The sequence below is a fragment of the Neovison vison genome, chromosome 4, assembly GCF_020171115.1.
Source record: "Neovison vison isolate M4711 chromosome 4, ASM_NN_V1, whole genome shotgun sequence".
NCBI lineage: Eukaryota > Metazoa > Chordata > Mammalia > Carnivora > Mustelidae > Neogale > Neogale vison.
The window spans coordinates 228,294,308-228,318,983 of record NC_058094.1 but is presented as its reverse complement, the minus strand read 5'-3'; the positions used below and the strand labels follow the sequence as shown (position 1 = coordinate 228,318,983).

The 24,676-nt window shown below is 59.0% G+C and overlaps 1 protein-coding gene across 4 annotated transcripts in view; it reads right to left on the bottom strand.

Moving 5' to 3' along the window:
• The window catches only part of DPP6 (dipeptidyl peptidase like 6), a 791,001-nt gene that overhangs the window by 93,338 nt on the left and 672,987 nt on the right, over positions 1 to 24,676 (bottom strand). For all 4 annotated transcript variants that reach the window (XM_044246903.1, XM_044246901.1, XM_044246902.1 and 1 more), the window contains exon 8: positions 21,738 to 21,858. In XM_044246903.1, the coding sequence (XP_044102838.1) occupies positions 21,738 to 21,858 (121 nt within the window). The remainder of the gene's footprint in view (positions 1 to 21,737; positions 21,859 to 24,676) is intronic.

Genomic DNA, 24,676 nt, shown 5'->3' with positions numbered 1-24,676 from the left:
AAGAGCCCCAGAGACAGATGAAGACGATGTCCTGGGAAGGCTGAGGCGGGGCGCTGTGTCTACACGGCAAGGGACGCCGCGGGCTGCCGGCCAGCAGGAGCCGGGAGAGAACGGGCGGGATTCTGTGCGGAGTCTCGGAGCGAGAAGGGCCCCGGGACACCTTGATTCCCGACGTCCAGCCTGTGGAGCTGAGACCGCACAGTTCTGTGGCGTAAAGCCCTCCGGGGGCGGCACTGTGTTTCGGGGGCCGCCGGAAGCTTGGGCGAGGTTATGCCCGGCTCTGCCCACACGGGTCCCCAGCGCCCAGCTCCATGTCTGTAGGAAGAGCCCTCCTGAGCGAGGGGCTCCGAGGCGGCCGAATCCTTCCCTGAAACTCAGTGGGCGGGATTTCTGGGTCAGACCGGCCCGGCAGGGGTGCTGCCCCCTCGGCCTCACCTGAACAGCAGGCGCCCCTGCTTCCTGGGTGTGCACACGTGTGTGCGGGCCTGACTCGGTGTGTGCTGGGCCACGTCCCATGCCCTCCCTCCTCACCCCCCAGTCCTGAGGCCGCTACATGCCGGGTACTTGCTGCCGCGGGACCCTCCCGCACCCCGGTCAGACGTCAGAACGTCCTCTCGCGTCCAGCAAATACTCATGTCGTGGGGTGGTGTGCCAGATGTGGTTGCGAGTACTTTACACACCCTCAGTCCTCCTGCAGCCTCACGTCCGAAACGTTCGTAGACTTAGTTATCCACAGGACAAAGCCGGGTCTGCCCGCGCCTGGACATGGGCTGTCTACCACCAAGCTCTGTCCACACGACCTCAGCCCGGACCGGCACTCAGCCACGGTCATGGCCGTCCGCACCGGGACCACCACTCATTCAACCCTTCCTCGAGCCAGACGTCGCCGTCAGCCTGAATTCCCGCTTCTCTCCGCAGGAGGTGGCTCTTGCGTGGGCCGCAACGGAGTCAGACAAGTCGGGGGAAAGCCTGCAGACCCCACTAGGAGCCGGGTTTCCTCAGGCTCGGGTGGCAGAAGGCAGCAGTGACATGGGGCCTCTGGTCTCTGGGTGCAGTGGCCTGGCCCTGGGGTTGCTCCTCGTGCGGGTCCAAAGGGACAGGCCCTCCTGGAAAGGAGCCTGCCTTGTTTCGGCAGCAGAGAAAGCTCAACCCCTCCGCCCTGCCACATGACCGCGCCATGTGAAGGAGATATTTAAAGTTCGAGAGGGTCCTCATCGGAGATCATCGAGTGATCATCAAACGCAGACAAAGTTAGGTGAGTGCGGAGCTGGAGGGCGTGCGTTCTTGCGTTCTGCAAAGGAGAGCACGGAGACGTGGAGACCCGGCTGAGGCCGGCGTGGCTTACGAGGGCTGCAGGAGCTCACGGCTCAGGGCCCGCCACACTGGGGCCTCTGCTGCCCCAGCAGAGAAAGAAGGGGCAGTGGGAGAAAAATCCACAGGAAAATACTGTCGCCCAGGAGAATGCCTGGCTCCCACCTGCTACTTCTAGGGCCCACACGCTACCAGGGGGAGCTGGACTCTGCCTCTGGGCCCCCTTCCCTCAACAGAGAAGCGAGAGCATCAGCCCCTTTCTGAACGTGGTTCTACTGGAGCCGAAGAGTGCCCCTTCTTACAGAACGACAAGGCAGGAATCCCATTTTAATTCAGTTTGAAATGCTCCACATGCCTGGACACCGGACCCGTACTCCATTCACAAGAGCATATGACACACGCGACAAATGCTTAAACGTCCCGTGACGAGCGCTGTCTTCGGCTCCAGTAGAACCAAGCGTGACCACGGATTTGTGGGCGTGCCGACGTGGCATCACCGTGACTCCTTGGCGCCTTGACTGGATGTCTGCGCGGCGTCCTTGGAGCAGGTTCCGGAAGGCAGGTCGCCAGACCCAACGCCCCACCGTGTCCCGAGTCTCGAAAGAGGAACCACCGGCCCCAAGTGGGGCTTCACCGTGGCTGCGTCGACTAGAAAACTGTGTGCATTTACCACAGCCTGAAAGTGAGCCTGGGCCCGGGGCGCTGCCGGCGGGAGTGGGGGGCCGAGGGGAGCACGGTGCGTGCTCAGGACGCGGACGCAGGGGCTGCTGCAGGGCCTGCTCGGCGGCCGTGCTCTGCCTGCCGCCCTCCCTGCAGAGTGGGGGCTTCCTTCACGAGGCTCCACGGCCCAAAACACCCCGCTGTGAGTGAGCAGAGCCGGGACCCCTTGTGGGTGTCCACATTCCTATTTTGCGTGTCCAGGATTTCCCATCCCAGCGGCCCCACTGACCCCCAGCCGGCCAGGCGCCGTGACGCGTGCTCTGGATGACGGAGGAGACAACGGGCTTCTGGCAGGAGGGTCGGACCCCCAGGAGAGGCGAGAGACTCACGGCGCATCTGGAAGAAAAAGCTTGAACAAAAATGCCCTCCTCTGTCCTCCACGGCGGCCCCTGTGAGACGGTGCTTTTATTCCAAAGTGACCTTGGATACGTTTATGCGAGACCCTAAGGAAGGGCGGGGTCGGGAGACAAGAGGGTGAGTGCAGGTCTGGGGCAGGGGTGGAGGCGGGGCCTCGGGCGGACATTCTGCTGATCCCTGCCCGCCGCACCGTCACACGCAGAGCGCAGGACGGAGGCCGTGTCCGGTCCCCGGAGGGAGGGGAGGTCGATGGGGAAGGGCAGTGCTGATCCAGGCACACCCCACTCTCTTCCGTTCTTTCCTAATCGCTCACGAGGAGCACCTGGGCCAAATCCAATGTCACAAAGTGGCCGGGACAGTGACAAGGACCGTCCGGGAAGGCTTCCTGGAGAGGGACCGAGGAGGAGAACAGCGTGCCACCCCGCAGAGGCTGGGTGTGCGGTGCTCAGAAGGACCGACTCTGGAGCTGGCCTTGGGAGATCCAAAGTCTGGCCCCGCCTCTTGCCAGCTGTGTGACCCGTTTCCTTATCTGTGACCGGGGAAGATAATGGCATCTACCTCTTGGGATCGTTGTCGTAAGAGTCACAGCATCTGAGGCCCGTGAGTACCTGGTGTCTGGGCCCTGTCGGTGCTGCCTAACGTCCAGCGTCATAGGATAGTAGAGCCCAACAGGGGGCAGAAGAAAGGTAAGCAGGACATGTGCCTAGAACCAGACCGACCCTCTGGCCTCGGGCCTGGAGAGCCCAGGCATCTGGTCACAGAACAGCCGCGAGGTCAGGAGACCCTCGTGGGTCCTGGAGATTGAACGACCAAAGAGCAGCTTCCGTACGGGGCCTCAGCTGGTGTCCCGGCCTCGCTGGGACAGATTGCCGGGGCCACGCTGGCCAGCCAGGGCCGAGGGTCGTGGCGATGTTCACAGCATGCTTTGTAAAACGGCTGCAAAAATGACGTTTCCTCTGTCACGAAACAGCCCCAGCAGCCCCCACCCCAAGTCCGCCCGACTTGTAATAAACGCCAGGCGGTGCGGATCAGCCCTGGGAAGGCAGGGCCACTGTGGGCTGCCGCCTCCCGCACCCGGCGCAGAAAGCACGTGGCCGGGAGCCCTGCTCTGACTGTGTGTCCGGGCAACGCCGATCTGCTCCCTCCTTCCCGGCAAACCGCGCAGGCGAAGGCGCCCACACCTGTTTCAGCAGGGGCTCCCCCAACCCTCGACACGGACATCTCGGGTCGTACTGCTCCGGCCCCGGCCGCCCCCCCGCCCTGAAGAAACCCAACGGGAAAAGTCTAAACGGTTCGCTACTCGTGAGCCAGTGGAAAACGCGGCACATGTCCACGTCTGTCTGTGGTGTCCTGCGGCCCTGGCGGTCCCAGACCCCGTGCACCCACTGAACAGGACCCAAGACGGACACGGCCAGGGACAGCGCCCGCCGATCTCACATCCCTGATCCGAGCCTCCCACAGGAGGGCGTGAGACAGCTGCGCGGGCACCCCAGGCCCCGGCCAAACGCTGTTTTAAGTTCAACTCCCGGAATGCGCTCTGTGTGAGAAGGAGACAGTGCTCTGCCCTCCTACGCTGACCGGCTTTGCTATTAATTCAATAATCTATACAGCGATTGGTTTAGTGTCTCAGGGAAATACATTACCAGCCCGGCAATGATTTTTAATTTCCTCGGACAGTTACGGTTTTCTTCCTGGCGTTTTGCCAGAGCCGGTCACCCTGTTCGTATTCACGAGGAAGTTGAAAATGATTGAGATTCTGAAACTGGAATTTTAATTGTACAGCGACTCAGCCACGGACTGGGATCTTCCACAGTTTTCAGTTATGAAGGTTTTTATTTTTCTTTTTCCAAAGTACTGACTTTCTTTTGTCCTCTTCTGAGAGTCAGAATGTTTCACCACGAATACAAAATCAGAGCCTTGAAATTATATGTAACGTTCCTATTATACGCTGTCCTTTGCTTTAAAGATGTGCCACGAGAATAATATCTCCTGACGATACACTGCAGGAAAGATCAGTATTATACATATTTTCAAAGTCCTAACGGAGCCTAGTCCCCTTAATCGGTCTCTGATATTCTGCATAATTATTTCTTAATATCATTGAAAACATATTTTAAAAATAACCAATATCAAAAACAACGCGTATGAGACAGGAAATGAGGTCTCAAGTTTCTGCTTTCTTTAAAAGAGGAAGGTTAATTAACTGGAAATTATGAACAGCGCCCAGAACAGCGTCTGAGCCCAGCAACGTCAAGTTATTCGAGACTCTTGGTTCTACCGTCCCAAGAACGAGAGGCTGCCTTCTGACGTACGCAGACACCTCCTGACCACGGGGAAAGGGCTCGGGAATCTGCGACAGGGAAGGGGCGGGCCAGGCTGCTTCTGGGAGGCGGACGGAGAAGCAGAGGAGGAGGGTGGAGGGCAGAGAGCAAGGCCCCCCCCAAGCCCGGCCGAGCCGTTCTGTGCCGCCCACCCCTGTCCCCGAACAGGCCGGGATGGTTATCACAGCTCGAACTGAAGCCGCTCCGGGCTGTGCCTTAGACCAAGGACGTGCGGTCACCCCCTTCAGATGGGCGCCTGACCACAGCTGCAGCCAGACAGCCCTTTCCCGACGGGGGCCGTGAGAAGAGACAGGAGGAATGAGAGGCAGGGACCACATTCAGTGACAGCCCAGACACCCCTTCCTCTGAAAGCTGCTGCGGTGCCCGCTGCCTACAGCCTGGGGGGTTCAAGCCGGGGGGATGCCCGCGGGTCGGAAACACCTGCTGGTTTCCCGGAAATGGCTGACGCAGAGGGACCCCCGCCTGGGCACAGCTTTGCGTATTGGTCTATGATAGTATGTTTCAGGGTGTGAGGAAGGCTCGGAAGGTGCCGGAAACACTCCTGCCCCTCGGCAGCCCTGCCGGTGTCCGGTTCCCTCCCCTCCACGGCCAGCACCCCCCCCCCCGCCAGAGCAGCATGTGCGCACCCCCCTCCCTCACTTGCTTCCCGCACGTCCTGCTGTTCAGAACCACAGAGCCTCTGGGTCAGGCTGGCCACCACGGAGAAGCGAGGGGCTCGGGAGCCGGTGGGGCCTGAGAGGGGATCTGACCCTCAGCCCACGCCTCTGCAGGCTGTGGCTCCTCTGCCCGTCCTTGGAGAACGCCCTGTGGCGGGAGCCCCGAACCCCACGGACCACCTCCCTGAAGGCCACTCCCTGCAGAAAAGCTTCCCTTTGCCGTCCTACCCTCGGGCGCTGTCACCCTCTGAGGGCTGGTGACCACAGCCGCCACCGGGCTGGACCACGACCCACCATCCTGCGCACACGCCCGGCCCAGCAGCATTCTCATCTTTACCGCTTCTGTCCCGCTTCCCATCCTACACCCAATCACCCCTTCCACTGAAACGTCCGTCCCCTTCGACACCGTCCGATGTCACCGGGCTGGTGGCAGACCAGGTCACGGCCTGCAGTCTGTAGCCACGGGCGATCCAGAGTGAGCGCAGGCCCCACGAACCTGCTCTTACGGACTCCCCCTCCCGGAGCGGCCGCGGTGAGTCACAGAAACCGGTACAATCCCACCGGCCCGGACCCACGGCCCCAGACAAGGCCTTCAAGCCCTCACATCCCTCACCCATGAAACGGAAGGAGCAAAGGTGTGAGACGTGGGAGGGAGACCTAGGGCAGAAAGGTCCTTGCGGATCCTCAAGGTCACAGGGCTGCCCCTTCCCGCTCAAGCAGGGCCCACGGCACCACACGCCATAGGGTCATGGTTCCAGCGGCAACTTTTATGAAGACAGTCCTGTGACGTTGCCGGGGCTGGGGATGCTGGGGACGGGAGCTCCGGGGTCCTCTCAACCTCGAGGAGCACGGTGTGGGCAGGGACAGGTGGGAACACTGTCGAGGCAGGGAGAGCGGGTTCCCTTTAACCTGTCTCCCCACGCCGCGCCGACCAGGATCCTTTCTGTGGCTCCACCCCACCCCCCGGCAGGTGGGCTGCTCCCTCCTGGAGAAAGTTCCGGCTCTTCCCCTTCATACAAGACCCGGTACCCAAGCAAACCAGACTCCACCACTCGCTTGGGGGGGCCCTGTCGTCCATCCATTCTCATCGTTAGGGTGAATCCATGTCTGGGACGACCGAGGACCCACGTGGAGCCACAACCCGCGAGGCGGCAGCCACTGGACGTTAGCGTCGCTGATACCTACGGTTTGTCGGCTGCCGCGCTTCTCCCGAATCATCTTCCCGTGTGTTGTACAGACGGGACTGCAGCGTCGGCCCATGAGGATGCCCTGTCCCCGAAGTCCCAAGCCTATGAGGACAGCCGTGTCCCCGTTCTGCGGGCCGGGACCAACAAGCCGGGAGGAAGGCTGGCCTCACGCGGTGTCAAGAAACACAGATTGTTCCAGTTCTCACTAACACGGGGTGTTTTCTGACAGCGACACCAGGGGCTCTCGTGGCTTCCGTCGGCTGAGTGCCCAAGACAGGACCGGGGTCGAGGGGAGCCGCGGGGGGCCGCACTGTTCTCCCGATCGTCAATCCTGTGCCGCTGCTCCTGTGGCACTGATGGGGACATGGCGGCGGCTGCCCGGGGCCCGACCTACGGGGACTCAGACGCCCGCGAAGCGGTAGAGGCAGTGGAGGCCACCAGACTCCAAAGCCTGACTGGACCTGGACACCAGCCCTACAGGACTCTCGGCATCCGTTTCTGGGCCACTATGGGCTCGCCGCCTTCCAAGAGCCCGGGGTTTCTGATCCAGTCGGTGGAACAGGCCATGTGCACCGTGAGGCAGACTGCGCTGGGAGGGAAATGTGGACGGAATGGGGGTGGCCGCCTCAAACCCAGCCCTTCGGTGCAGAGGAAGGTGGGACCGGCTTCTGTCTCCAGCGCAGCGCAGGCCCGGGACACTGTGCCGAAGGGCACGGCCTTGGAGGGAGCTCGAGGCGTCTCCCTGTTAGTTCGGCCCAGCCAGGGCGTCCTGTCCCCTTCCTGCTGTTCCCCCCGCAGCGTTTCCCTTCCGAGGTCACCGCGTCCAACGGTCACGGACTTACCGGCTATGAACACAGAGGGAAGGATCTGATGGTTCGTTGCTCATCCTCTCAGTGAGTCTTTTTCCAAGATAACGATTGTATTTGAGCTTTGTTTTATAGGATCAGCGGTATGAATCTTCTGTTCGGTTTTGTGCAGCGGTTGGCAGAAAAATTTGGCTTCTTTTTATGGTGACGAGCAGCCGTCCCAGGGAACTGTCCCTTTGCCAAATCCAACCGACTTATAGAAGCCTCCGGTCTAGCCAACCGTCCCTATGCTCTGTGCTCTCCTCGTGCCTTCTGGCGGGTGTGGCCCAAAGCCAAGGGACAGGAAGGGTCCGGGCTATTAGTCACTGTGTGGATAAAATAATCGCAGGCAGGAGCTTCCACTTACCAGTGCGTGTCATGGAGCTTCTCCCAAAGAAGGGCACAGTCGACCTGGGGCTCTCACCGGGGGGCTTCGAGAGCCCGTGCCCAGCCGGCTCAGGCTGGGCTCACAGGCCCCGTCCTCACTGCAAACGCGAGAACTCCGCTTTCTCCCTCTCGGAGACGGCGGGCCTTGTCCTCCCGCTCCAAACCCTGGGGGCTGGGGGCTTCCTGCGGGACTCTGGGCCGACAGAGTTCTTCTACGTCGTGCCGCTGGAGCTCGGACGGAAGGTGCCCTCGCCTGCAGAGAGGACCGGCGGGGCCACGTCCTCCCGCATGTTCCCACGGCACCGACGGGCACAACGGTCTCTGCTTCCTCTCACAGGCCTGCACTCACCTGGGCCCCGAGCTCGTCCTTCTCCCCCTTGGTTTCTTCTTCCCTCCGTGAGGATGATGGTATCCACAGCAGCCGACACCCCAACTTGGTGCTGGGGCGACCCGTGTCCCCGGGGCGTCCCCCGGATCGAGGGGGATGGGCAGGGCGGGGACTCCAGCCTGGCGTGGTCTGTCCGACTCGCGACTGGACACACACGGCCCACAGAGGCCGAGATCCTCCCGCCGGGACCGTGGCGGCTCACACCCATGTTACAGGGGAGGCGGCTGAGGCCTGGGGAGGCTGACAGCTTGCTGGGGGCTTGATTCCACGGCAGCCTCGAGGGCTGAGTCACGGACCCAGAATACCAGGACGGGGCACAGCCCGGCTTCGCCTCTCTTCCGGGCCCGCCGTGCTCTGCACCACCTGCCGGGCTGGCCGAGCGCAGAGTGGGGCGACAGCCGGTGTCCTCGGCCCGGCCTCTCGCAGGCCGCGGCTTGGGCGTCCGCACCTGGAGAATCCTTCCGCCAGGAGAACATCAGCAGTGCCGGCGGCCGTCTCTCCGCGAGGCAAGACGCAGACGACAATGCCGCGCCCTGGGAAGGGACTCTGGCCGGTCCTAAAGGACGCGGCCCTGGGTCCTGACGGCGTGTCAGGGCCTGCTCCCTCCACCCCCACTACAAAGCACCCCGAGGAATCTGGGTCCTGGGAAATCGCAAGAGACATAAATAACATGCCTGATAGATGTGCGTTCAGAAATACACGGCCTCGTTCTAAATACGGGGAACTACTCCTTCCTGCCCGCGTCCCCCTCCTCTCTGCTGCCACTGCACATTTTATCCAAGGCTCCGGGAGCAGAATGAACGGGGCTTAAAAGAGAGACCTGACCGTCGAGCCAGGAGGTAAATGGAGCCTTCACCTCGCGAGGCTGGCGGGCTCCTCGCTAATCGGCGCCGCGGGACCTGCGTGACACGCACCGTGAGCATCTCGTTGTGGCCGGAGCTGTCGGCCACCTGGGGCACAGCCGCAGCCCAAGGCCTGCTCCGGCACCGGCGGCCGCTACGCCCAGGCCCGCCACCAGAGGGCAGCGCGGCCCCCTTGTCCCCAGGGAGGGAGGAGTGACCTCGGGGTCTGATTTTGGTCCGGGCTGGATGGTCGAACAGATTTTCATCCCAACCGCTGGCTGCTAATGCGGCTTCTCCCGCTCTCTTTCTGTTCGTCCTGGGGCAGGGAGACGCCCCGGCTTCTCTCTGCAGCTGCGGTCCACCAAGTAGGACATTTTCAAGGAGCTGCCTTTGGGGGGTCGCCCGTGGCCTTCGACGGTGCCCTGGGCCCCATGCGTGTGGGTGAGTCGGGCGAGCCCGGGCCACGCCGCCTCCGGATGGGGGGCTCCCTCACGCTGTGTGGGAAGGGCAGCCCTCGAGGAGCCCGGCAACGCCACGGGGAGACGGTGACGCTCGGCGCAAGTAAACTCAACGTCCTCACGCTTTCGTTAAAGTAGTTGTTTAATTAAGCAGTTACTTGGAATCCAGCTTTCTGTCTCACACACGCGCGTGCACACACACACACACATCTGCGCACACACGCTTCCGCCGCGGCTGTGGCTCACGTCCTCCGTCTGGGTGCGGGCCTGCTGCGGGCGTCGTCGGGGCGGAAAGCATCCGTCCCTTTCCCGCCCCTGCCCTGCGTGGGCCGCAGTCAGCGGAGGCCCGTTACGCTGCCGGGGTGGTTTCCTGGATCCCCAAACTCTTTATGTGGTTTTCAATTCCCCTTTCAGCTTTCCTTTCTCTTAATGATGATTTCTCCAGACTCAGTTAAATGCTATAATGAAATGAAAGTGGTTCCGTGAAACCCTGGCCCACAGAGAGAGCCCACGCCCGCCCGCGCTGGAGAGGACACGGAGCTAGGGAAGCTGCTGGACGGACCGTGGCAGTTAGGAAAACCCCCACCTCAACCGAATTCCCAGACTGCGGCCATAACCACCCGTGCTGCTTTCTGTCGCGTGTCTCGCTTTATTTTGTTTTGATGCACGTGGTCATCAAGGTAGGACACGTCATGCTCCCTGAAGAGTCCCCAGAAATCTTAATTTGTCTTTAGGATAAAGGAGAATTTCTGGCATGTGGAGGATTTTGGGGAGGAGATGCCAAGCACTGGTCTCTCTCTCTCTCTCTCTCTCTAAGTTCCAGAGCCACTTGGGGGTCCCTGAAATCCTTGCCAGGGCTTCCGAGATGCCCAGGCAGGCAGAGAAGCCACAGCCTAGGGGTACAGAATGGCTGTCCGCCGGGGGGAGCCACAGAGCCCGACGGGACGGTCCTGCTCCGTGGGCACCTACCCTCCATGCCCTGCCACGGGGGAGGGAAGGCTTTGCCCATCAGAGCTGGGCAGGGAAGCCCGGACACCCCCTGCCTGTCTTTCTTGGGTCCTCAGGGAGGTGAGCAAGTAGGGAGAGAGCAGCAAACATTCGAATCATCAGCCTCTCCCCTAGCAACTTTGTAAGTCTCCCCCGTAGGATGAGGTGACGCTGGGTCTTATCTTGCAGGATCTGGTGAAAGACAGAAACGGGAGAAGAGCCTGGAGACCACGTATGGGTAAGACCTTGATGGAAGGACATTTGGGAAAAGGTTTAACGAGCTCGTGAGCGAAGACACTGAGTAGCTGCTCTGTTCTCTGATTTCTGTGTTTTGTCGTCTTAAATCGGAGCAGGTCATTCTGCCCAGACGGTCTAATCTGGGTTGAAGGCCTGTGTCACATCGTCAGGACTTGATTAAACACCGTCTTGAATTATATAAACTTCCTGGAGGCGGGTCCGGATCAGCGAGCATCTTTGTTGGCCGCGAGGACCCTGGGGGATCTGGGGCAGGGTCGGAGCACGGACGCACACCTGGGGACAGGAGGAAGCACGTTTCACGAGGGAGTCCCGGCTCCCCAGGCGACCGTCATATTCCACCGTGGGAGGGGAGGGTCGGAATCTCGTACCCCCTCATCTCCTCCTTCTCTTCCGCTCCATAAAGGCCAGGGCTGTGCTGGGCACCATCTTCTCAGAGTGACTCAGTCTGAATGTCTTCCTCCGGGAATGGACTTTGTCTCATGCAAATTCCTCACCGTCCCCACCCCCTGCAGGAGGGGGAGGGGCTGGCCGTGCCCTTGATGGAAGCCTTGTGATGGGGAGGAAGGGAGGCCAGCGCGTGACGGAGACGGCCTGAGCAGGACACGAAAGAGTCCAGAAAACGACGGAGTGGAGCGGAGGAAGAGTCGATCTCGAACCTTCAGCAGTCTGGCCGTGTGTCCTGCAGGCCAGGCCCAGCCCGCCTCCTCCAGCAAGTGACGTGACAGCCTCCTGGCGGCGCTTTCCCGGGAACATCTCTTTAGGATCCTAACACTTCACACGCTTCGTGTCCACACAAGGGCTTGGGTTTTCTTTTAATAAAGTAAGTGCCATGAGAGACTATGGACCCTGAAAAACAATCTGAGGGTCCTGAAGGAGTGAGGGGTGGAAGGTTGGGGGAACCAGGTGGTGGGTACTGGGGAGGGCACGGATTGCATGGAGCACTGGGTGCGGAGCAAAAACAATGAATTCTGTTACGCTGAAAAGAAATTAAAAAATAAATAAATAAAGTGCCAGATGCCCTTATTCCTATAAAAAGAACAACACACTGGACTGATTTGTTTCATTAAGAGCGGAAAGGTCACACCTTCTTGGGGAGGAGCCAGCACCCGGGGGTCCCCAGGCTCGGGTGCCCATCTTCTGCTGAAGGGACAATCTGCGGCCTTGCTGGGAATGTGCTCCGATTCACTAGCTCGAGCACACAGCACAGAGGGAGCAGGTGCTGTGTCTTCCTGGAGACTGCTGGGTCCCTGGGCTCTGGGTGTGCTCGGGGCTCAGAGTCCCAAGCTTGTGTCGCTAGAGACATCAGGCGTCCACGTCTGACCTCTGCCCGAAGCAAGAAGCACTTTAGGACAATCCAACACAAGAGCAGTGACCTCCCTCTGCTTGGCCTTCCCAGGACAGCCTCTTCCAGGTTGGGGAGCTAATGAGCAGGCCCTGAGTCGACCTGAAACCTGACTCCTCCAGTCTGAGGCAGGTGACGAGACGGAGTCTTCTCCATGCCTCCAAGTTCAGGCTGACCTGACGTGCAGAAGCTGGGCGACCATTTCACGCACCTGCCCCTGTCCAAGGGCAGCTCTGAGCGAAGAGAAAAGTTCTACTAATAATACAAATTTTATATAAAGCAAGGAAAATGGGGGTAAAGGAAAGAAAATCGGGCTCATCACTTTAAAGCCGATAGTTTCACCAGAGGGTAGAGAGAAGGGGCATCAGCATCACCTGAAAGGATTTGCCTAATGCACAAGTGCCCTGCATGTGGGAGGGAGGAGAGGGAGACGCCCCCTGAGCTCTATCCCCACTGCTTACGACGGGGGACCGCCGCGGCAGCGCATCTGCAAAGTGCACGTGAGGGCAGGTAAATCGTTCACCGTGAGGTCACCTGCTTGAATACCGAGTCCGTGCCATCTTAGGTGTTACAGCACTGATACTGAAATATGAAAATGTTGGCCGTGGAGAGGAGTTTGGCGTTTTCTCGTTCATCCCAGCAGTGTTTTCGCAAAAGGGAAAAGAAACTCGGGCCCAAATAGGTCAGGAAATAGGTCTGATGACTAAATGCGAAGGCTTGGACGGGGCGAGTGGGTCTCAGAGGAAGCGGTTTCAGGTACAGGTGGCAGAGACTGGTCCTCCTCCAAGCACTGGCACCTTGAGTTTTCATAGAATTGTTGACAAAACTCTCAATGTTAGGGTGAATGGTTTAATGTCCCAGTGATGTAAGAACACAGAAAGACTAAAAGGAACGGGAGCTCCAGAGAACATCAAGGATTTTAGCCACAAACACTCAAATCTCATGAAGCCTCTGGAACAAAAAGCTGGAGATGGGCTTATCTTAGTATAACCCTAGAACATCATGAATTACCGAACCGAATCCCTCAGGATTAGGTCCTTAATTGTCAGCAAAACTTCTCGAGACCAGTGGGAATTCTTCACACGTGGAGAGAACGTCCCCTTTGGACTTCTCTTACTCCGGATTCCACAAGCCAACCAGATCACGTCTTCCTGTTGGACTGAAACCATCAGTCGCCTTGCTGGGACACAAACAGAGCCTCTGCTCCCTTCCCACATGAAGACCGAGCTGCTGCCCCCGGGAACCTGTCTGCTCACGAGGGAGCACGTGCCCTGATTTACGGGCTCCCCAGAGACAGCAGGAGGAGCGGAGCTGACCTCGAGGCGGCATGCGACACTTGTCAACCTTCCCACGGAAGCAGTCACACGAGACGGTGGCTCGGATCGTTCCCCTCAGCTACCAGCCATGCGGCGGGCAGTGCGGGGGGTCATGGTAAACACTTGTGGATCCTAGCTGTTTCTTAGACCACCCTGCCTCCGTGGAATATGGGTGGTCCAAGGCGAGGAACAGGGCATTTCTGTTTTTAGTAACGCGCCGGCATCCTGTCCTGTCCTCCTCCTGCACCCCCGCCTCCCAGCGTCCACTCTAACCAGACTGGGCCCGGGGGATCCCCTTGGCTGCTGCTGTCCTCCGGCTGCTTTCTGAAGCTGATCCTCTAACCTTCTCTCAGATTCCGAGAGATCCCAGCATCCCTGGGATTCCTCTTCTGCTCTGGTCTCCGGATCTGAGGTCTGCGGTTCGCAAGCGCGCAGCCCAGACGAGGAGTTTTAAATGCCACGTCTTCGTGTTCTCTGGTTCTCCCCGCCTGCTCGTGAGTTATGGACAATAAACCGTGAACAGAAGCGCCCGCGGCTGTTGTTTCCAGGCCTGGGACGAGGGCAGCCCCAGCAGCCTGGGACCGTGGTGCCCACGGGGAGCAGGGCCCCCCCCCACTCAGACCCTGATCTCGGGGGCACGTGTGATCACGGCGAGAGAGCCTCTTTATTGCTTTGAATTATGGAGCTAGTGTTTGGTTTGCTTCGATTGTGTTTTGCTCTTCGCAGAGACCACGTTAATCCTGGCTCCTTCCTGCCTCATCAGATGGGACGTACGTTTGGGGAGGGGAATGCTGGGCTGCCCAGCGTCAGTCGTGAGCTCCGTCTTTACCCCGACTGCAGGACAGACTCTGGATCGAATCTCTCGTTTCCCCACACCAAAGCCGTGTTTGCCTCGCAGGGTCCCTGGCTGCCCTCCCAGATGCCACGGCCTCCAGCAGAGTACGGTTCCCTCTTCAGTGTGTCCTGCTGCTTTACCTTGACCTCGGCCAGATAAGCAGAAGATCACCGAAGATTGACCTGGATAACTCCCCAGTCCCACCACCGAACCGTCCACTGCGTAGTTTCGATGGTAACTCCTGGCGTGTGCGCTCCCGGTACAGAAGCTGTTAAGAGATTACACTGATTAAACCTCAAGATGACCAGTCACTGCAGTGATCAGAAGGGAAGTGAAAATCTGTTTCCGGGAACAAGGGGACCAGAAGAGGGAAGTCATGGCGAGGATGTCCCTGTCTCTCGGGAGAAGTCCCCAACGGGGCTGCACAGCCATGGTGTCCCCTTGTTTTGCTGTGGGCTCTGGAGACGCTGTGCTTTGGGGGGTGTGGGTCTGACCTTTCCATGACAAAAGCACCTTTGTTCTCACCGTGGTAGACACCGTCCATTCCGGGTGTCCGGGCGTCCAAAGCTCACCACGTCTGAGACCTCAGCCGCCACGGGCAGCCCTGCTGTGTGACGGGCCCCTGCCAAGAGCGGGCTACGCCACGGTGAGGGTCTGCTCAGAACCTATTTGCAAAAAAGGAAGTGTAGAAAGTGCCACAAGAGGCAGGTGGTTAGGGGGTCGGGTCTGGAACCACTGACCAGCTGAGTGACCGCAGAGGACTCACTGACCGTGGGTAAGGCCAGTTTCCATGGCTGCGACCCAGGCTGGGGTCGTGTTTTCTTCACAGGGCTGCGTGTGGAGGACTCGAGGCGTTTGATCGTGTGGCAGGGTGTGCAGGAGGCAAGTGGGTGGCACGGAGACGTTCCTGGTCCCACTCCTCCAGCGGGTAACCCCGGCTCGCTTTAACGAGATGGCAGTCTGGGTCTGGGCGGCGGGAACCCTGCAGCCTTCAGGTCCTGCTCAGAGGGTGGCCAGCACCCCGGTGTCAGCCCGTCTCCTTCATCTTTGGGGATAAACAGTGGAACGTTGTCAAACCGAGGTTCACAGTGATTGTTGCTTTTTGATAACGAGGTTGTTACATGTGTTGGACAACCGTGGCCACGGAGACCTTGATGACAGTGAAGGGAGGGAGACCAAGCTGGCTTCCGTGGGACACTGACCTCCTCAGGGCAGTTTCTAGAATGTCTGGGTCTAAGTTTGGAGCGGAGGCAGCACCACGAGGACAGATCAGAACGGCGTGTGCGGGAGACACGCCGGCAGGACGGTCTGGTGGGATCTGAGAGGCACAGGAAGCCACTGGGCACAGACACACCTAGACCAGCCCCGTGGCCAGCACGCCCTTGACAGCCAGTCACATCCACACTGGCCGTCTTAGTCTCCCAACCATGCATCTGACGCCTTCATCCCTTGCCGTGGACCACTGTCCAGAGTCTGGAAACCAGCAGGTGTCCCTCCGTGGGTGAGGACAGTGTAGACGGAAGGAGTGTCCCCGTATCGATGTCAGAGCTGAATGAGAATGAGCAGCTGTAGGTGTTCTCTGTCTCCATAGGGAACGTCTACATGCTACCCAAGTCAGAGTCATTAATTCTTTATGGAGCCGGACCCCGGGGCGAGGCAGGAAAGAAGCTCATTTTAGTTACATTAAATACCGAGAGCATTCAGCTTACTGCTCAGAATGACTGCCCTTGTGTTTAGCCAATGCTCTGTCCTCCGGTGCGTCACAGGCCCGTGGCTTTCCCAGATGCGGATTGCATTTCTACAAGCACTCACGAAATGGGATTTTTTTTTTTTTAATTTTTACTGAGTCACAAGACCATGGTGCTGATCAAGGACACAGCTGTCTCTGTGGCGGGTGCCAGGAAGGAGGGAGGGGTGGGTTTCCAGCTCGGTGAACCTCAAGGCAGAGGGAATGTTGCCAAAGAGATGTTCACGCCTCTGCGCATACCCTTCCAGGCTGATCTAGAACTCAGAAAATGCGCTTCCTATATAACGATACCGCAGGCGATGATGTCAGTGGATAGAGTTTAATGGGTCTCAGAACTGAAGCCGGGGAAGGATGAACTACACATTCGTGCTCCCGACTCCTGACGATTCTAGGTGAGCACGTGGCCTTGACTTCTGCTGTGTTTCTGGTTTGGAGAAACTACCAGGTCCAGTGACGGGGGTTTAATAGGGGCGCTCCCCTGCGCCAGGAGCAGTGCTAAGAATGGCATTAGCTTATATAATTTCCTTCACGGCCTCAGGGAGCACGGATTGCGACCATCCTTGTTTTGCTGACGAGGCAACAGACCCGCAGACTGAAACCCTCATCCGAGCTCACGAGCTGCCACGTGGTGTAGCTCACGTCCGGCCACAGCTGTGCCGTCCGCCCGGGACAGCTCCGTCAAGCCCGTCCCAAGCCTCTGGCCACGCGCCGGCCGCGATTTCTTGGTCTGACCGAAGATTTCCCGTCCTGCCAATCAGAGACGTAACCGACACGAGGTCCAAAGAACCACACACCTACGGTTTGAGTGACACGCAGACGTGCACACGATTCCAAGTCCGTCCACGACGGGCCACATCACGCAGGTTCAAACTCTCCGTCCAGTCGGAATGACGGACGATGGAATCCCTCACTTCCGCCCACTCCCAGGGCGGTTCCTGAGCAGCTGGACCGCCTGACCGGGTTCGTCAGACACGGTTAGCGCGAGAGGAGCCGCTGGGGACCTGCAGCCAGCGTGAGTCCACACGCCCCCAGACCCTCGTCATCTGCCTGTCTGTTGGGACGTTTCCAGGACGGCTTCAGAGGTGTGGGACGCTCGTTCTCACCGGCGAGATGATGTTGTGCAATACACCCCCCAGCTCCCTCCCATGGTGCCAGGCACGGGCTGTGCCCCAGAAGACGGACCGTCACCGGAGTCCCAGGGGGCTCGGTCTGCTTGCGACCCTGACCAAGCGGGCGCTGGACACACACACCAGACATCGACGTGTGTTAAAGCAGACACGGCTCCCCGTACTTGACAAGCCATGACCTTAAACTCAAGTCAGTAAGCGTGTTCCACGGAAAATAGGGCTGGAGAGCTTTGTCTCGATCTCAGGCGATGGAGAAAGTTCCGTTGACGCGGATGAACAGGGAAGAGCCGCCCCCCCCCCCCCGTGGAAGGCGCATCGGGTCAACCCACGGATCTGCACAAAGGCCTTCACCGCAGTGACGTCTCTTCCCACGGAAGCCTTTCCCCTTTCTGATCCTTTGGTGGATCAGAGGTAAGGCCTGGAGTCACCCCAAAGCCTCGAATCAGGAGGTAACTGGTCTATCCACCTGGGCCCCCCGACCTGTTGCAGATGTCTCTCAGAGCATCTCGCTGGGACAAAACGCTGCCGGGTCACCCGTGCCGACCCCGGACAAGATGCTCCCGCAAACAGTGTCAAGAACCACAGGCCTGAGTCTTGTCCCGGCGTCGCAGGCTCCGGATGGAAGGCTGAGCCCGGCACATGAGGACACGGGACCACGCTTTGATGTACGTGGGGCTGTGCAGGACAAGCCAGCCTAGCAGAAATCTACAGCAAGCCTGCCCACGGGGAGAACAGTGCTTCTGGAACATTCTGAGCTCGAACGTGGGGTGTGCTGACACATCTCCGTCCACAGCGGCCGTGGGCAAGGGGCCTCGCCGGCCAGCCTGGCCCCAGCCCCTCTTCTCCACACCAGCTCCCGGGGGCCCAGGCAGCCCAGGGCCTGGTAGACAGGGATCTGGGGGTCCCGGGTGGGTGGACAGAGGGCGGAGTGCCATGAGGGCCGTGGCCCCGGGGAGGAGCACTGGGGGCTCTAGGAAAAGGAAGGACAGAGGCCACAGTGGGCACCAGGCATGGGCACAGCAGAAGCCATCGCGGTCTGCATGGACTTTTCCTGTAATACGGGCACAGCCATCCGGGTGCCCGACTGGACGATCGTAAAACCACCTCGAGTCCCGCACACGGGGAAGCTAGCTGAGGGCTCTACTGAGTATTGTTCCTGCCGACTCCCCTGGGACAAGGCTGCCTGGCCACGCACGGTCCTCGGGTCGGGCCACATCCTCCAAGTACCTTTAAACTCTGGGCACATTCAGGTTAAAATCCAGCCATGGGATCGCATCTGTGCCAAGCCACGCATTACGTAAATACCCTTCAGGCCACTCTCTCGGCTCTGCCCATCATCCCGGCCCGACGGTTCTAGGCTGTGCCCCGAGCTCACTGTCCATCACGCACCCACCTGCGTCTCAGAGGACTTGAGGAGATCAGGGCTTCTCGATGTGGGGCAAGACCTGGCTCTCAAGTGACCCTAGCCCCACCCACTTCCCCCCGAGGTACAAGCCGTCACATGATACCGGCATGTCCCTGAATAACGGTATTTATCTGGGGGCACGTGACTGCTGGGACGGCAGAGAAATGGTCATCTCACGGCTGAAACCCGGAGAACTTCACGTCTCCTAGAAAACCTGTGCCGGACCCGCACGCCCCGCGTGCACCGCGGCGAGGGGGGAGACGGAGACGTCACAGACAGTAAGACGACCGCCTCAGCGTGTGAGTCCCTGACCCTGGATCGGAGTCCCCAAAAAACCCCACAAAAAACCCAGGAACATCTTCCTTTTCCCTTCTGGGTATCCAACCTCAGGAAACCTTAACACAGTTGTGGGGCACTAGAAGCAGTTTTAAATCTTATACTCAATCAGAATTCGGTGTCGCTGCATGACGTTTGCCCAGAATAATGAAACCGAGGTTGCGCTTTACTTATCAGAATCAGTCTGTGGCCACCACGAGCCAAGGACTCCCGTGAATCGGGGAGGCACGTGGCGCCGAGTTTCCAGCTTTGGTCAGCTGGACGGATTCTCCCACAGGTGGGCGCACACCTCTGTTCAAGGAGCTCAGGGTCCCGGCAGCCCCCAAGTCTCTCGCCCCTTCTGGCCCTCAGCCGTCGGCATTCAGATATGTACCGTGCATTGAAGACCCCTTTGGGGAAACAAAGCACATCGGTGATGCATTTGCGATTCCGAGCCCATGGACAGCAGGGTGGCTCCCCTGACCCAGCCTCGGGTCTCCCTGGAGCTCACCTCTCCAAGTGGCCCTCTGCAAGCTCTGTCAGCGCGTCCCCCAGCCCCCATATTTTTCTCAATCTTTTTTTTTTAGAAGAAGCATCTGGAAGTGATACAGTTAAGTTACAGGTCAGAAGACCATCTTCGAAGTCTACCTGTTAGTCAAATAGGAACCACGATGCCTCCAGGCTCTCAGGCACCCCACTTGAGAAACCCAAGCCTGGGAGTCTAGAACCTTCTGGGGAACACCACGAAGCAGATGACGCTGCCACAGCAGCTGTGACTGATTTGAAATATTTGGGGCCATTATCAGGCCAACATGATTGTGTGTAAATGCCTGGAAGAAAAATTTCCTTTCACTGGATTTGCTGAAGCAAAAGCTTAACTTGAATTGCCGAGCAATGAGCTTTTTATTTTATTAGGAAGATACTAAAAAAGATATTTTAAATCTTCTGGTTATGGGTTTTGTTTTTTTTTCTTTAAAGGAGATTAGTCCCAGAGCTGTGTAAGCTCTTATAGCCAGGCTTCCAGGATCTTTTCTTTTTTGGGGGGACTTTGGGTTGCTACTGTGCAGAACTTTCTGGAACGTGGGGCCAACCACGTACAGGGCTGGCTGTGGGCATGACCAGAGTGGACACCGGCCAGTTACCTTTTTATGCCAGTGACACCCGCAGGTGGGGCCCAGGACAATATGGGCCATAAAATCTTCAGGTCGATTCTCCCAGGGCCCGGAATCAACTCAGAACCTGGAATCCTAAGTGCTCTGAGCCTTGCCAGCCCCACATTAGGATAAAGCCCCTGGAGGGGAGACTGGCCCGGAGAGGACCACCCTGGTGGGCACCCGTGTTCTGGCACGTCTGCTGGGAAACAGGCCCTACGACGTCAGGACGTCGTGGCCTCAGGAAGGAGGCTCGGGTGGGGGTGGAACGGGAAGGGCACAGAGGAGCTTTCTGGGATGGCGGGATGCGCGACGTCGTGCTCGGGATGCAGAGTAGATACGTCCGTCAACTCATACCGAACTCTGTCCCGAGGACGGAGCATTTCATCGTGTACAACGGACACAAGAAATCAAGTCGGAGAACTTTCTGCTTCAGAGACCTCCATGGGATGCGGATGGTGACTGGTACTAAGCTTCCCCGTCGCTCTGATTTAGGCCCGCGTAGTGCGGTCCCAGCTTGAGGAACGCACAGCACTGAGGGAAAACGGTATTTTCTGGGCTTGATCGTTCCTTGACCCGGCCTGGCATGGGGAACCGTCCCCCGGCCATGTGGCCTCAGGCAGGTAGGCTCGGGAGAACAGGCTGCCTGTCGGCCCAGCACTGGTGCAGAAAGATCCTGACCCCACCTGCATTTGTAGAAAGCACTTGCCCCGGACTCGACCAGTGATAGCCCCAGCACACGTGCCTTAACTTTGTGTGGACTTGGCCAAACGCCTGACTTCTCTTGCCCCATGTGGGGGTGCGGTCACCCCGCTGTTGTGAGGCCAGTGTGGGCTGAATGTCTGCATACCCCCGAATTCACCTTGAAGCCCGAGTCCCGAGTGGGGTGGGGTCTTTGGGAGGGGTTGAGATCACGAGGGGGGACAGGTGCCCTGAAGAGGGGACGAGGAGACCAGACCTGTCTCCCGCCTCCGCCACGCGCAGGCACCGTGAGGAGACCCCGTGTGTGAGCAGAGCGGTGGGTCGACAGACACCAGCTCGGCCGGCACCCCGAGCTTGGACGTGCGGCCCCAGAACCGGGAGGAATAGAGGCTTGTTTAAGGCCCCGTCTACAGTGCCCTTCCAAGCCGACTCAGATGGACGGACGGCTAAGTGGGGCAGCAGGTAGGAAAGTGCCCGGAACAGTGACCGGAAGGCGATGGTGACCAGTCAGGAGTGTTGCCGTGACGACGGGATTCTCATCAGCACGGAGACGGACCGTAAATGCTGAAGAAGAGAGCCTCCCGCTCACATTTTTAGTTATTCAATAATGCATTTCGGGGGAGAGCTGGCGCCAGGGGGAAGCCAGCGGGAGAAAACACCCACCACGGCAGACGTCCTCACAACCGCCGATCACCCGGACCGGCTTCTTTGGAAAGCTTTGCCCCTCATTTCTTCTCCAGCTCTTGCTTCCACCCCCAGCACAACAAGGCACCCTACCTCCTGGGGAGGGGCTCGAGGAAGCTCTGCATGTGCAAACCTCCCAGGACAGCACCTGCCGCCCCTTCCCCCAGGACCTCGGGTTCTAGAAACCTCTGCACACCTGGCCACCAAGTGAGGGCTCCACTGACGGCCTGATGCTCCCTGAACGCCAACAGCATCTTTGGAAACCAGCAGAACCTTAAGAAACTGGAGATTAAACTGGACTGAAGTCCAAGAAAACAGCCAGCACTGCTGGTCAGGCAGCGGCCCCAGCCCCGTCCGGCCCTGCGCGTGGCTCACCTTCATAGAGCCAGTCGCTGAGTCCGTTGTAAATCACGCCTTCCTTCCCGGTCGACACCACTCGGATGGCCTGCTTCCCGACGTGCGCGCAGTAGTAGATATTGTTTTCGAAGATGAATATCTAATCAGGAGGAGAGAAAACACAGTGTTAGCCCAGGACGTGGTTGTGAACAGGGTGTTCTTAAGAAATCGGAAGCCGGTGACGTGCTTTGCTTCCGCCTGGTGCGTTTCTCTGCTAGAACAAGGGCGGCGCGAGGATCCTCTGGGGCTCACCTGCGGGCCCCGCGTTTCCAGTTTCTCAGAGTCTCCCGCTTCCCACGGTTCGCCCCACGCTCTCATCTCCCAGGACGGGACAAGCCGTGGTCTCTTCCTTTAGGGGCTTCCCCACCAAACCGCGTCGTCTGTTCCCACTATTGTGCTGTTCTTGGCGGTGCTGGGCTCAAACCCCGGAAACCTGGCATTTACTCATTCGGTAGTCACTACAGTTAACGAGGGGCACCCCCCCGTGCCCCTCACCGGAGGTGCCGTGTTTAATGGGGTGGGACACAAACGGACTTTCATTCCACTTACAATCCGGTAAAGGAGTCAAACTTTACCAGGAGAACGTTCTGATGGGGAGAGGGGGGCTCCGGGAACACATAACAGGATTCCCTAACTTAGGTCAACGATTCACTGAGAACACGATGGAAGTTTTTCTCACTGTGGAAAAACACACACGACACAAAGCTGGCCACCATGACCACGGTTTAGAGTATAATCTGGTGGCTTCGCACATTCACACGATTGTGCCACCAGCATGTCACCGTCATTAGAACCTTCCCATCATCCCCAGCAGAGACTGTCCCCACGAACGCTGATGCTCACAGCCCCCGTAGCCCTGGCGCCCCCGTCTGCCTTCGGTCTCCACGAAGCTGATGACTCGAAGCATCCTGTGTAAATGGAATCACGCAACGTCTCCTTCTGAGACTGGCTTATTTCACTCAGCCTGAGGTCCCCCAGGGTCCCCCGTGCCGCGCCAGGTGACGGGGTTTCAAGAAAGTGCTGTTCGTGCTGAAGGCGCGGGGAAGAGTAGGACGGAGATGGGCCGAGAAGCTCAGTGCACAGAAGCAGCAGCCCAGGAGGAGAGCCGAGCCGGCGTGGGCGCGGGGTGTCCGCGGAGGTGGCGAGGAGGTGAGGGACAGGGAACGGCAGGTGCCGGCTCCTGCAGGGTCTGTCCCCTCTCGTGGAACCCCACCAGCATCAGGGGCAACCCAGTTCGATGTGAGTCTTCCCGTGATGAGAAGGCAGCAGGGCCATGAGCGGGGGACCGTGTGGCTGGCCTGGTCATCTCACAAGGGGGTGCTGGGGACACCAGCTGGGAGGGGCCGCTGACCGTGCTGAGTGAACCCAGGTCTGGGTGAAGGCAGAGGTGCTCCTGAGCCGCTGGGTGGCGGTGACCCGCTCGTGGAGGGCAGGACGGTCTTGGTCAGTGGTTCTCCAATGCTGGCCAGTAGCAGGATCCGGGGACCCCTTAAAACCCCACTGCCTGGTCCCCAGCCCAGCCCCATGATCAGTATCGAGGACCGAGAGCCGGGAATCAGAATTTTAAAGAAGGGTCCCATGTGACTCCAGCGTGCTGCCAAATGCGTAAACCCATGGCCCAGGGAAAACCCAATGTCCCCTGAAGCTCTGTCAGCGCCGGCAGAGTGTCCGAGCCCTCGGAGGTGCACACCTGCTGGGCCCCGCGTTTCCGCACCTGCCCCAGTCTTCCATGTCCGGGGCCACGTCCGTGCCGTCCCAGCCGTGTGGACCAGGCACAGGACTCAAACCAAGTGTTTTTCTTTTAAAAGAGTCTATTAAAAACACTGTCAGTGTCTTTTAAGAGACCACGGAGAGAGGAAAAGGTGGAAATATTAACTTTTTTTTTTAATTGAAAATGCAAAAAAGGCAGTTTCCCCAGATGGCTCTCACCGACGGCAGATCTGAAAGTGCCAAGCGTCGGATTTCTGCGGAGGACGCGGGGAGCTTCCGGGATTCACTCCAGCCGGGAAGGAGCTAGGAGACCCCAGACACACGTATACATCCTGATCTAACTTCAGTGGCTGTTCTCGCGAGTTTGCCCAAGGGGAAGACGTTATTACGAAATTTTCACCTCTTTTATGTATTCTAAGCCTATAATAAATTTCTGAATCAAACCAGAGCACAGACAATTAATATTTTGAGTAAGATGTGCTACGGGAGATGTTAAATCCTTTATCACCTTGTTTTATTTTTAATGGAAGGAAAATGAAAAGAAACACGTTGTAAGGAAGAGTGTGCTTTGATGGGGAGACATTTTCCTTTTTCCTCCAGACCTGCCGGTGGAGCTCCCAGGGTCGGAGACGGGGGCTGTGCGCAGCTCTGCACCTGGGGACAGGCGCTGGCAGGGGCAGGACAGGGACTGGGGCCAGCGGCGGAGTCCTCCACTCCCCAGCCCTGGTCAGCACGTGGCCCATCACCGCAGTTCCCAGCACTCTGGGGGCACCTCGATGCCTTCCCCGTGCCGCTCCCGTCCGCTCCTCGTCCCTCCGACGTGCAAAGACTTAAGCTCCCCTCCTGCAGTGGCCTTTCCCTTACCCTGCTGGGGCTGATCCCCCAGGGTCCCCCACCATAGAGCGCAGGTGCCCCTGCTTCCCTCCCTCGAAGCGTCTCACGCATCCCAGCCCCGATCTTGTTTCCTAAAGCACTGTTCCTGGAAACCTGCAGTGGCTTTTCTGGGGCATGGAACAGAGTTTAAACGTCTGGTCCAGGGTTCAAGGCCTTCCAGGACTCCAGGACACCGGCCCGACCGTCTCCCTCGCTCTCCCTCCCCTGCAGGAGTCATGGTGAGCCGACGACACAGGGGTCCTGCCGGGGGAAAGGCAGACCCAGGGGCTCACATCTGCAAACGGGGGTCGAGACTGTACCGGCTCGGGGCACAG